This window comes from Muscardinus avellanarius, assembly GCF_963383645.1.
Source record: "Muscardinus avellanarius genome assembly, chromosome: 14".
In the NCBI taxonomy this organism is placed as follows: domain Eukaryota; kingdom Metazoa; phylum Chordata; class Mammalia; order Rodentia; family Gliridae; genus Muscardinus; species Muscardinus avellanarius.
In genome coordinates this window covers 54,034,526-54,046,604 of record NC_137800.1, presented here as the reverse complement: position 1 = coordinate 54,046,604, position 12,079 = coordinate 54,034,526, and the positions used below count along the sequence as shown (strand labels likewise).

The 12,079-nt window shown below is 36.7% G+C and overlaps 1 protein-coding gene across 3 annotated transcripts in view; it reads right to left on the bottom strand.

Annotated features, from left to right (window-relative positions):
• UNC5D (unc-5 netrin receptor D) overlaps window positions 1-12,079 on the bottom strand; it is a gene marked incomplete at both ends in the record, with an annotated part of 663,802 nt that overhangs the window by 37,825 nt on the left and 613,898 nt on the right. For all 3 annotated transcript variants that reach the window (XM_080710801.1, XM_080710802.1, XM_080710803.1), the window contains 2 exons: window positions 6,868-7,095; window positions 9,182-9,350. In XM_080710801.1, the coding sequence (XP_080566927.1) occupies window positions 6,868-7,095; window positions 9,182-9,350 (397 nt within the window). The remainder of the gene's footprint in view (window positions 1-6,867; window positions 7,096-9,181; window positions 9,351-12,079) is intronic.

The following is a 12,079-nucleotide window of genomic DNA, read 5'->3' as shown; positions in this document are numbered from 1 at the left end:
GTTATCAATGAAAAATGCAGATTTAAGAGTGATAATGAAAATGTAGAGCAGATGCTGAATCATGATATCTTGTATAGTATGGCATTTGTAAAAACATATCCAATTTTTATTTTTTGTGGACACATGAATTAGGTTGCTAGTGTATTTTTTTCAGGATAAAATGACTAAGTTCCAATGTCATTCTCTCTAGCTCTTTGGTCTTCTAGGTGGAAATATTGTTTGACCTTACCATGATGATGAAATATTTTCTTTCCATGTGGTCTATCATGCTAGCCATTAACCATAGTGGCCATTAAAACACATAGATTGTGGTTAGAGTGACTATAGAACTAATTTCTTATTTTAATTAATTCTAAAATATGCATGTGTGGTTAGCAATTACTGTACTGGAAAGGTAATTCATAGCACTGGATTCTGGAGTTGGGCCTAATAGCATGATAGCTGGGAAAAGTAAAAGAAACTGATATCAGGCTGCAAGAAATAGAAGAGGAAAGTGACAGGAGAGAAAGGGAATTAATTCTAAATGTCTGCTTGGGTATGACTTTAGATCTTTTACAAAATATGGGTCACTGGTTCCTTTTCAGAGTGTCTGAGTGTCCATCAGAGCTATGCTGAACTGGATGTTGGCTGTTTAGAAGGGAAACAATCTTTGCTATCAAGGAGCTCAGTCTACTGAGGTTGGAACAGCAGGCATATGATTGTAATATAGTCTCTAAGTAAGAATACACATGTATGCCTGGGAGGTTAAGTAAAGCAGAGGGCACCTCACCCAGATGGGTAGAGAGACCACGAAGGAGCAGAGCAAGTGATAATAATAGAGAAAATGACTTTTGGGCTGAACCTTGAGTATGTATATGTATGGCCACTTAGAAAAGAGGGAGGGTGTGTTGTAGGCATTAGCAGGGTGAGAATAAAGGCATGGTGACCAGACTAAGCTGGGAGAGAAGGTTAGGGTAAAAAGAGAGTGTAAGTAGTGATGATGAAAATGTAGGGCAGAGGCTGAATCATGAAACCCATCGCTTGTCATGTTGAGACCCTTATATTTTATTTTAGAGTCATGTTGCTCAGGTTTTAAGGTACATAAGAACCTTTTGAAGACTTCATATAAAAGACTAATCTTATAGGCCACAGGATGGAAATTTAGAATTCTAATCATATTTCTGTATGGTCTTGAGCAAATCACTTATTTTCTTTAGAGTTGCTTACCTGGATTTATCCCTAGACAAGCAAAATAACTTGCATGATAACAAATATGCTTATTAAATATTCATATTAAAGCCATAGTATGAGAACAATGTTGACTCTTCTCAAGTATATTTGAAGTACACCTTTTTTTTTTTTTTTTCTTTTGCGGTTCTGGGGATGGAACTAAGGGACTTTTTACCTCTAGGCTACACCTCCAGCTCTATTTTTTATGCTTTAGTTTAAAACAGTCTCACTAAGATTCAGGGGGCCTAAGTAGCTAAGGCTGGCCACAAACCTGTTATCCTCCTGTCTCACACCCCCAAGTACTAGAATTACAAGCATGAACCACCTGGCTTTTTTCTTTCATTCTTACTCATTAACAGAAGAAGCAGTTACTGGCTTATGATCTTGCATTACTTAGTGAAGCACTGGGCTAGTGGGGGTGTGTGTTTGTGTGTGTGTGTGTGTGTGTGTGTGTGTGTGTGTGTGTGTGTGTTACTGGGGATTGAAACCAGGGGCATTCTACCTCTGAAATATACCCTCAACCCTATTTTATTTATTTGGAAAACCAGGGAGGAGTTTTAAATTGTGGAGGGCCTCAATAAATTCCGGAGGTTAGATGTGAATCAGCAATTTTCCCATCTCAGCCTCCCAAGTACTGGGATTACAAGTGGGCACCACCCTCATCCCTTTTATTTTTTATTTCTGTATTTTGAAACAGGTCTTGCTAAGTTGCTGCAGCTGTCCTTGAACCTGTGATCCTTCTGTCTCAACTTCTCAAGTACTGGGATTACAGGTGTATGCCACAACACCAAGATATCTTAATTTAGAAATTATGCAGATTAGAAAAGAACTTTAGCAAAGCCAGGCATGGTAGAGGATGTTTGTAATCCCAGTACTTGGCAGGCTGAGACAGGAGGATCGCAGGTTCATGGCTAGCTTTAGCTACTTAGTGAGATCCTGTTTCAAAATAAAGGATAAAATGCCATGCGTGGTGGCGCATGCTTGTAATCCCCGCGCTTGGGAGGTGGAGACAGGAGGATCGCTCAGGTTCGAAGCCAGCCATGCTGGCTTAAGATACACTGTTTCCAAATAAAAAAGTATAAAAATAAGTCTGGGAGCATAGCCTGGAGGTAGAAGGGCTTCCAGGAACCCCAGTACAACCAAAATAAATAAAAATAAATAAATAAATAAAGGATAGAAAATAGGGCGGGTATGCAGCTCAGAGGTAGAATGCCCCTGGCTTCAATCTCCAGTAGTGAGTGAGAAAGAAAGAAAGAAAGAAAGAAAGAAAGAAAGAAAGAAAGAAAGAAAGAAAGAAAGAAGTAAGTTTTAGGCTTTAGGTTTAAATCATAATGTACTGAATTAGAGATGAATAAATGAATGCCTCCCCCAAAAAATCATTTTCCTAAGGTCACATGGTAAATGACTTAAAAGACTATATAACCAGAAAACTTGATCATAGACTAGTATTTTGTTTGTTTGTTTTTCTATGAGATTTCCTTGCCTTTGCTTTTATTATGCTTGCTGTTTTCTTAAAATATCATGGGAACATCAGACTGCTATTAACTCTGTCCCATAATTTTCTCATTGGTGGAAGATAGATATACATATGTTAGTCTGAATTTTCCCTAGAATTAGGTATATTGTCTAAACAGTCCTTAAAATGAAGAATGGTAAATAATAGGAATTATAAAAATGGATTATGTATTTATAATTATCACAGAGGAAAAGGATATCTTTTAAAAAGTTCTGCTTTAGGGTTTAAATACAACCATAATTTATTTCTTTTGCTATTTTAGCAGCTTACTATTAAACCTATGTATATTGAAGCAACTATATACAATTAATAGTATCTTGCAATCTTGCAAAAGATATTAGCAGTTATAGTAATTCTGTAACAAAGTGATTAATTATTAAAATTAAAGTCTAATAATGAATTAATCACTATATTAACCTATTTGTTAAGGCACAGTTTGCTTCAGAGTTAAAGTAATAAACTCCTGAGTACAAACTAAAACAGAATAGACTGTGCTTAATGCAGAAACTGTCCAGTCACGCCCTTTGTTTACTGTATTATTCTCGGGGGCTGGTCCTAGGCATCTGTATTTTTAAATGGTTCTCCAGTGATTCTGAAGCCCAGACAACTTGGGAATCAGGGATAAGATCAACTCTGCAGAGTTAGTGTTGAATTGCTCACATGGACATTTCACCCCATGAGTGAGGACTGATGGTGATTTTTTCTCTCTGCCTCTTCCTTATAGGACTTCCTGCTCACTCTCTGCTTCCCTTGTTTAAATGATATGTGAGTTAATGAAACTAGAAAATCGGGTCTACTGGGTTTCTTATAAATAAAAGGCATCTGAAGGCTCACGTGTTGGTTTTCCTAGGCCTTGTACTTCTCCATCTACCATCGGGGGTTGCAATCCATCTAGTTCTAGAAGCTTTAACCAGGAGAAACTTGTGCTTTGGGGCTCACTGAACTCTTTATGTTGATTTAATGAGACAGGCAGCAAAATGCAGGTATACTCCAGGGATACTGAAACAGGCAGACTGCATTTACATATTTATGAGACAAAACTGTTTGAACTTACACAAGCACACACGTGTACATGCATGCACATACACACATCATTATGTTGCTGTGGTGTTTTTCTTTAAATGCTTTAAGTGAACAATATTTCCCAGGGTTTCATTATTAATAAACACAAGAACTACATCTGGAGGAAATCCTTTGAAATTAGATTCTAAATCCACGTTAATGCCAAGTAAGTAATGAGTACTGAGGGTACTGAGTTGGAGTGCCAGGAGAAGTGGAGAAGAAAACTAGTTGTTTTTCTTTTTCTTTGTCTCAGGGAAAAAGATACCCTGATCTCCCTATGTCAAGGTTTATTTGAGCTGTATGTGTGTGCCAGGGTATAAAAAACAGTAAAAAAAAAAAAAAAAAAAAAAAAAAAACAGGTCTTAAAACATTACTGCTTTGGAAATATATCACCAATCCTCAATCTTTGGTTTGATTTATCAAAGGAAGCAGTGTCAAACATACAAACCCAAAATGACTGTTCCAACTATTTTGAAACAGGAGCAGATTTTTGGCCTTTTATTCCTTTGTCTTTTCTCACCTTCAGGCAGATACCTCTTTTTTTTGTAACATATCTGACTTAGTTTAATTTTCTCACAGAGATGGTTTTGGGTGTATTTTTCAGGACAAATTTTTAAAATTCGGAACCTGCAGTAGGTAACTATGTTTTAGTCAGATAGATGAGATATTTTGTTTTTGCCATTAAAAGACACAGCTACTATTATTCAGATGGCCTATCTTAGAAGAAATGAGAACCAAGCAGGAGGTAGAGGGGAAAGGTGAAGGACTGAAAATGGAGGAAGTTTCCATTTAGTTACCAAATTCTCTGAAGGAGTATTGATTGGTGGAGCCACTGTATTGATGGCACATGCTCAGGTCTGAGAGGCCAAGTAGACTAGGTCTCTAATAAATACCATATATGTGGCATTTAATATGAAAATATGTCATAGATTATTTCAAGCAGTAAGATGTTCACAATGAATCTAGCCTAAAAGCATAGAACAAATTCACTTAGTTAAGGTCAAAATACACAAGGCAAGATATTTTGGGAAACAAAAAAAATAGAGTAGAAAAACAAAAAACATAGACTAGGAAATAAATTGTTTTCTAAACTATAAGAAGTCTCTGTTCATAAAAGCTAAAAGGCATGTTTTAATCTATCTGTGGGTTGAAAATGTTATTCCATCAAGGGTGATGATATTTTGGAGCCTCAAAGGGGAACATGGCCTTTGCAGCTCATGACTGCTGCCACATGCATCCTGTTAATAACAATCAAATGCAGCCTGAATATTAGCTTTATCTGGTATAAAAGTAGAGAGGAGGAATCACTATGAGTGCATAGTTGACAGTAAATGGAGATTGAAGTTTTACTAACTTAAGACAGATATACAAATAATGAAATAAAGATGCTTGGATTCAGCTAGAGGGAGAATAGCATTTTCCATACCATCAGCTATTTCTGCTGGGTAAGTTGACAACAAGAATGGCAAGGGTGGTTTTGAAAACTTTGTTTAGGGCTTTGTTTTAATAACATTCCATAAAATGTACAGTGGTCTATGAACAGTTGAGCTATTGTAGAATTTGGTTGTATCAACAGTAATTAAGACAGATATCTGAAAGTCACTGAAGATAGATAACCTCTTGGTGCAATGTCTGTCTTGCTGGTATATAGGTCAGCTGTGTGACCCTTGTTCAAAGGACAGCCCAAGCTGGTTAGGAATGCTGACTTCCAAGGCAGCTGTGTGAGGTCCTCAGAGTCACAGCAGTGAGTTATCTATAGGAGATGGGAAATTCTTCATGGTCTTTCAGGACTGTTCCAGTTTACTCTGCCTTTACAATCTGACTGAGTTACTAAATATCCAACTGGAGTCACTGTGCATTTTATACCACTGTTCAGTGGAATTAGTGACCCCAAGGTTAAATATACTTAGCCATTTTTTCTTTACTTTTGCTTCCTGAATGTCTGGTATGTATTTTCTTTCAGAGAAATCCTCTTTGTTAGAGAGCAGTAAAGTGAATATATAAAATGACAATCACAAGATGAGGTTTAATACTTACACTAAAGTTCTTTACAAAATGTTATGCCTGTGAAAGAAGTTCCATTTGTGAGCAGTCAGAGATGAAATGTGCTCTTCATAATGACCTGTGCTACTTATGAAACAGTCAGGGAAGGTATAGGAGCACAGGCTGGCACCAGTCACCTTTGCTGGCTTATGCTCAGGATACAGGTCACTGTATCTTTTCTATTGGTAAACATGAATTTTACAGCTCAGTGTCTTAAAATCTATTTACTGAGGAAATGCTCTGCATAATGGAATTAATGGCTCAGGATTGGAGTAGCAGGATCTGGAATGAGGTATGTCAGGAGAGCTATTCTATTTATATAGAAGCAAAGTTTACACAGGCAGTTTTATGTTATCTTTGCTGCTATTAATAAGGGTGTGCTCTTTGTGGGTAGTTAATTTAAGATGAAGCTTACCTGATTAAAAGTACTGAAATGGAAAAGAATCTTGAACCATCTATGTTTTAGCATCCATCATAATCAATAGATTATGTGTCCAGGATATAATATGATTGCCTGGTGAGAGGTGTGAGTTATAATTGGTGATTTATAGTTGTTGTTCCTTAACTACAACTTTTGGTTGATTCAAGCAATTCTCTCACAGCTTCCTGCACATTAAATAACTCCTTCTGGTCTGTGGGTCATGCCACATTTCTTTCCTGATATGGTATTCCTTTGCTTTTTGATCCTAAATATCATTTACCCATGAAAATTTGCAAAAAGTTCTCAAAAATGCTTCTTCATTCTTCTATAACTTTTGAGCTTTTTTTTTTTTAATTGACTACACTTCTAGTTGGTTTTATACTTCAACCCGTGCTGTTTTCTATGGGAATTAATTTAATCCTCTTCTTGAGTGCCCCCTCTACCTTTTTGGAATATAGAACATGGGACTTGATTCATGATAGATATGACAGTCAAGTCAGTGATGGGAGTTAATTTTCCAAACTCTCAACAAATGGAATTCTGCAGCATTTATACTCATCTTTAGTAAAACCATGCTTGCATGACACCAGAAATGAATTATAGGAAAAATACTGACCTGAAATGCACAAGGGGTATTGTCCACACAGTAAACTCTCAAGTTGTAATCCAGGGAGTTACAGGACATGCAGCCAAAAACTGCCACCTTGAGTTGCTTCACAGCACAGTCTGTGATTGGTTCTCCCGTGAGGGCGTAAGTCCCAAAGCTATCAAGGAGCACATGACATGCAAAGGGATCCAAAAGGCAGTAACAGGATGTAGATTCATCTTCCACTGACATCACTTCCTGTTGGAGAAAGATGTGTTAAATTCTCTCAGTTTGGAAATAAGATGGGATTTAACATGTTTTAAGACCTTATATAAACGCACACATTCAGAGAAATATTTAGAATATTTTTATTGTTTTAATTATCTTGATGTTAAGAATTCTATTAAAATAACTGCTTACACTTCAAGAACTCAAAAAGTAGTTATGTTTAATGTGTTATAATTCTACTTTAATAGATCATAAGAACAAAAATCTCTTTGAAAGTCCAATTTTGGTTAATTGTTTAAAAGAATATTGAGCTTTAACCTCATTAAGCAAACATATTTTATTTTTTACATGAAACTATTTTTTAAAATCTCTTTTAATACCTTTAAGGTAATGTTTATTTTCTCTCAAACATTATATCCTTTTTCATTCCACCTAAATCATTCTCAAGGGATGATTAAATAAATTACTTGGATAAATGTAATAGGATATTTCACTCTCTCTGATAAGAACTTAGGCATGTGTTTGGTAGAGCATAAATACAACACCATCTGGATGTACAAGATTACAAAATATACTGAGAAAAAAAATAAAATGGTAAAAATCAAGGCAAAGCAAAATATAATGGGAAGAAGTTCAAAATATGCCCTGTCTATGAACCGTGTGCCCCAATAAATTTTCCTGTTGTGGTACTGACCGGGAATGAATAAACAGAATGTATTCTGGGATGAAGCAAAGAGAATAGTTTAAGACAGAGCTGGGCAGGCTAAATGTAATCCATTCTAACAACTGGGGATTTTCTTCTCCTAAAAAGAACATGAGTTTTCTTTTACGTCTTTTGCTTAAAGTACCTCCTGGGAGGCAAGATCCCAGGGCTGGCTGGTACAGGTCATTGTGTTCCAACAAGATAATTCACCTGCTTTCATGCAAACCGACTTCAGATGGACAAAAAGGAGTCCCTATCAGACAGAAAAATCAGAGCTTTCACTTAAAATAGTAATTGAGCTGCAATCTCTCTTTGCTGTTACTGTCTCCCTTGTTGTTAAGACTTCTTTTATGTACTTTCAATCTCTTCGTTCTCTATTTTTACTGTATCTCTATGCATGAATTCACATACGCAGGGAAACAAACAGGAATAATCATTCTTAATATGTTCATTAATTAGCCAAACGTATATTATGTACCTACTCTGTTTCTTGTTACTTAAATCTACTTAGGTTATAATTCCCAGGATGGAAACAAATAAACATATGCAGAAATTTAGGGTTATAGCTTAAAAGTGTAGGTACCACACATGCCTAGTTTGCATGGGGCTAGTGGTTCAAGCCCCAGTTCCATGTAAAAGAAAAAAATAAGAAGAAAGAAAAAACAAGAAAATTAAAAGACAAGCATTCAATGAGGTGATATTACTTCTTTGTTTAAGCTTTACTTCCTTTTATGTATTTCAGGACTGTAGTTCATTATCGAATAATTGACAATACAGAAAAATCTGAATACTAAGTAAGAATCAAGTCCCCTTTCTCTAAGTAGGGTCAGCCTGCCTGGGTGTCCCCCTAAGCCCACAGAGTACTGTCAATTTAGACAAGGAATTTACCTGGGAATAAGTAAGAGAAGATGAGCAGAGCAGGTATATGTGTACATGCCAGATTAGGTAATTACAATTGTTTTCTAAACTCAAACGAAAGCTCTGGATTACCTTTCTTTTCCATTGTTATAAAAAGAACTAGCCAATACCTCTAGGATGTTATAAAAATTCATGCCACATTCCCCTTTACAATGAGAAAATGCCCAAAAATATCACAGCTAACTCTTTATGGTAAGAGAGACTAACATTAAATCTTTTCTACTGGTGGAACCCAAATTCCATTGTTTTTGTGGGGTTTTTTTTTTTTTTTGGTGGTACTGGGGTTCTGGAAACCCTTCTAACTCTGGGCTACACTCCCAGACCCATTTTTAAAAAATATATTTTTATTTGAAAACAGGGTCTCTTAAGCCAGTGCGGCTGGCTTTGAACCTGCGCGATCCTCCTGTCTCTGCCTCCCAAGCATGTAGATTACAAGCGTGCACCACCACACCCAGCTCAAATTCCATTTTTTAAAAAGGGGATATTGGGTCTCACCTCCCACTTTCCCTTCTGTGTTCTCTTCTTTAGATGAATGTTCCAGTGCTCAGCGCTGACGTCTGCGCAGTGTGGAATGGTCAGTGCGAAGGGAGTGGTGACCATCATATCTGGAGGACCACATGTCACTTCAGGACTCAGGAGCACCTCAGGCCCATCTGACTTCAGGCTACACAGTTGGGGAAAGAATACAAGAGAGAAACATTTAAAGGAGGAGGCTTTAAAACAATTGTTTTGTTTGTTCATTTTGGGCTTTTGTGAGATAGGATCTTGCTAAATTGCTCAGGCAGGCCTCTAACGGGCAATCCTCCAGCCTCAGCCTCCTGAGATGCTGGGATTACAGATGTGAGCTAAGATTCCTGTTACAAATTGAAAAAGTGTACAGGTTAAGCAAAATCCCTCTCTAGAACTCCCTTCTGGTGAAGACCTCATTTACAGAGGATTCATCTGGAAAATAGGCGCACAACCTGACTTTGGGCCTAGATTTCAAATCTAGGTTTTGATCAACAAATCAACAAAAGGAGAAATATTTTTAGAAGACATAGAGCAGGAATGGAGAGCTCAAAGTCCTGGCTAGCGAGTCAAATACTCACTCACTGTCAAATCCTTATTCTTGTAGCTAACTTTATCGAGACAAGTTTTATATAAATGACTGATCTGATAATCTTATTATCATCAGATTTCTTTATCCAAATGACACATTAAACAATATTTTAATGAGAATAAATGATAAAACAATTATGAAACAAGAGCACTTTATTTGTGTGTGTGTGGTACTGAGAATTGAACCCAAAGGCATTCTCTCTGAGATACACCCCTAGACCAATTTTATTTCTCATTTGGAAACAGGGTTACGTTAGGTTGATAAGAGTCTCACTATTTGCTGAAGCTGTCCTCAAACCTGAGATACTCCTGTCTCAGCCTCCCAAGTATGAGTATTTTAAATATACACAGAGTAAGTATATTTATTTTACCTTGTGAAAACATAGATCATATAGCGACAGCACAACAGATGGCAATGAATGTGTGGAGTCAAATCCATAAATATATTTTCAACTCTTTCCTACTTTAGATCTAAATTTAAAATTATTATACCTAAACTTAACATTCATAATTTTCTGTATTGTGAATTATTCAACAAATCACAGTCCTGAAATAGGTAAAAGAAAGTAAAGTTTAAACAAAGAAATAATAGCACCTCATTGAATGCCTGTCTTCATTCTTTTCTTTTTTATTTCCTTTTCATGGAGCTGGGCTTGAATCAAGAGCCCCATGCAATTTAGGCATGTGTGCTGCCTAGATTTGTAAGCTACACCTAGCTCTTGGCTTTAATTTTTTATCTTTACCTATAGACAGCAAGGAGAGAGAGTTTATAAAAGAGTAAGAATGAAAATAACCCAGAAGTCTACTTAATTTTTCCACAACCTCACATATGTTCTTGAGTAAGCTATTTGATCTTTTTTGTTTATTTGCTGGATTTTTACATGTAAAATATATAACAATATTGAATATAGTCAATAAAGCAATTTAGGGCTCACAGATTAGCAATTTTCTATGAGATCTCAGATTGATATTACCCATATATTTACTCATACCACCTAGGAAGGACACTTGAATATGTCATCCCTGACCAATCATCAAGATGAAATTTGGTTCTAAAAGAAAACACCTGTTCTGTGATCTTGCCTAAAAAAATAACAATTTTCTACACTTGCATCTAACATGTTATCATTTTTTTTTTGGTGGTACTGGGGTTCCTGGAAGCCCTTCTACCTCCGGGATACACTCCCAGACCTATTTTTATATTTTTTATTTGGAAACAGGGTCTCAAGCTAGCACGGTTGGCTTCAAACCTGCGTGATCCTCCTGTCTCCACCTCCCAAGCATAGGGATTACAAGTGTGCGCCACCACGCCCGGCCTCTAACATGTTATTAATTTCTGAATTGCATTTGTTGACATCTCATATTTCCTCTCAAGTTAGTAATGGTCACTCTCGAGCTCATTATCTATAATTTTCTTTTGCTTCAAGGCCACACATCTGGCTGAGCAGGAGCACTTCACACCTGTCCTATCCAAGTTAGACCTGAATATACATGGTCTCTCTCCCTCCCTCCTCAACAAGCACTGGAGAAGGCATCTCGAAGGTCTTTCTTCCCCAAAGTCCAAAGTTGACCAATTTTTCTATAAACAAAACACAGTTTAAGCTAAATACATGTTTTCATTTATTTTTTTAGGCAGAAAAGGGAATTGGGAAAAGGGTATTAGCAATAGCCCATGCTTTCTGAAATGCCCACAGCAAAATACTCAAGGTTTGAAAAAATGTAAAATTCAAGTGTACACTAGGCACAAAGTGGCAGTCAGAGTGTGGATACCTGCCAGCAGCCATCAGAGGGTTAATGGCTTTCCTATATTGCTGCTTGCATTCACTATGGACAGGAATAGCAGGAATGTGTATGAGTGACCGATGACAAGCTCCTTTAATGAACTACTTAATTGCTTTCAGAGAATCATTTCCCTTGTTGAACATATTGTTCAAACATATGGGAATTTGGGGAATTATTTAATGCCAAATGAACTGAAATCAGCTAATTAGATGAACTCACACTCATTGTGAATAGGAATACTTTTTTCAGTAATAACTTAAACAGCATTAGGAGTTGAAAGCAACGCATGGTGAGTACTGGAAAGAGCTTGGAATAGAGGCTTTGTATTAAGCAGGCACTGGACACTTCTGTAAGTGGCAAGTAAGTAGATCAAAGTTTATATCTATTCCTCCAACCAAGAGAATAGTGTCTGTGGTACAGGTTTGTCTCTGGTGAAGGAACAAAACTTAATCTTTCAGTTTTCCCCCATGATTAATAATAATTTGCCCCTTTCTGTCACCTTCTATCTCTGGT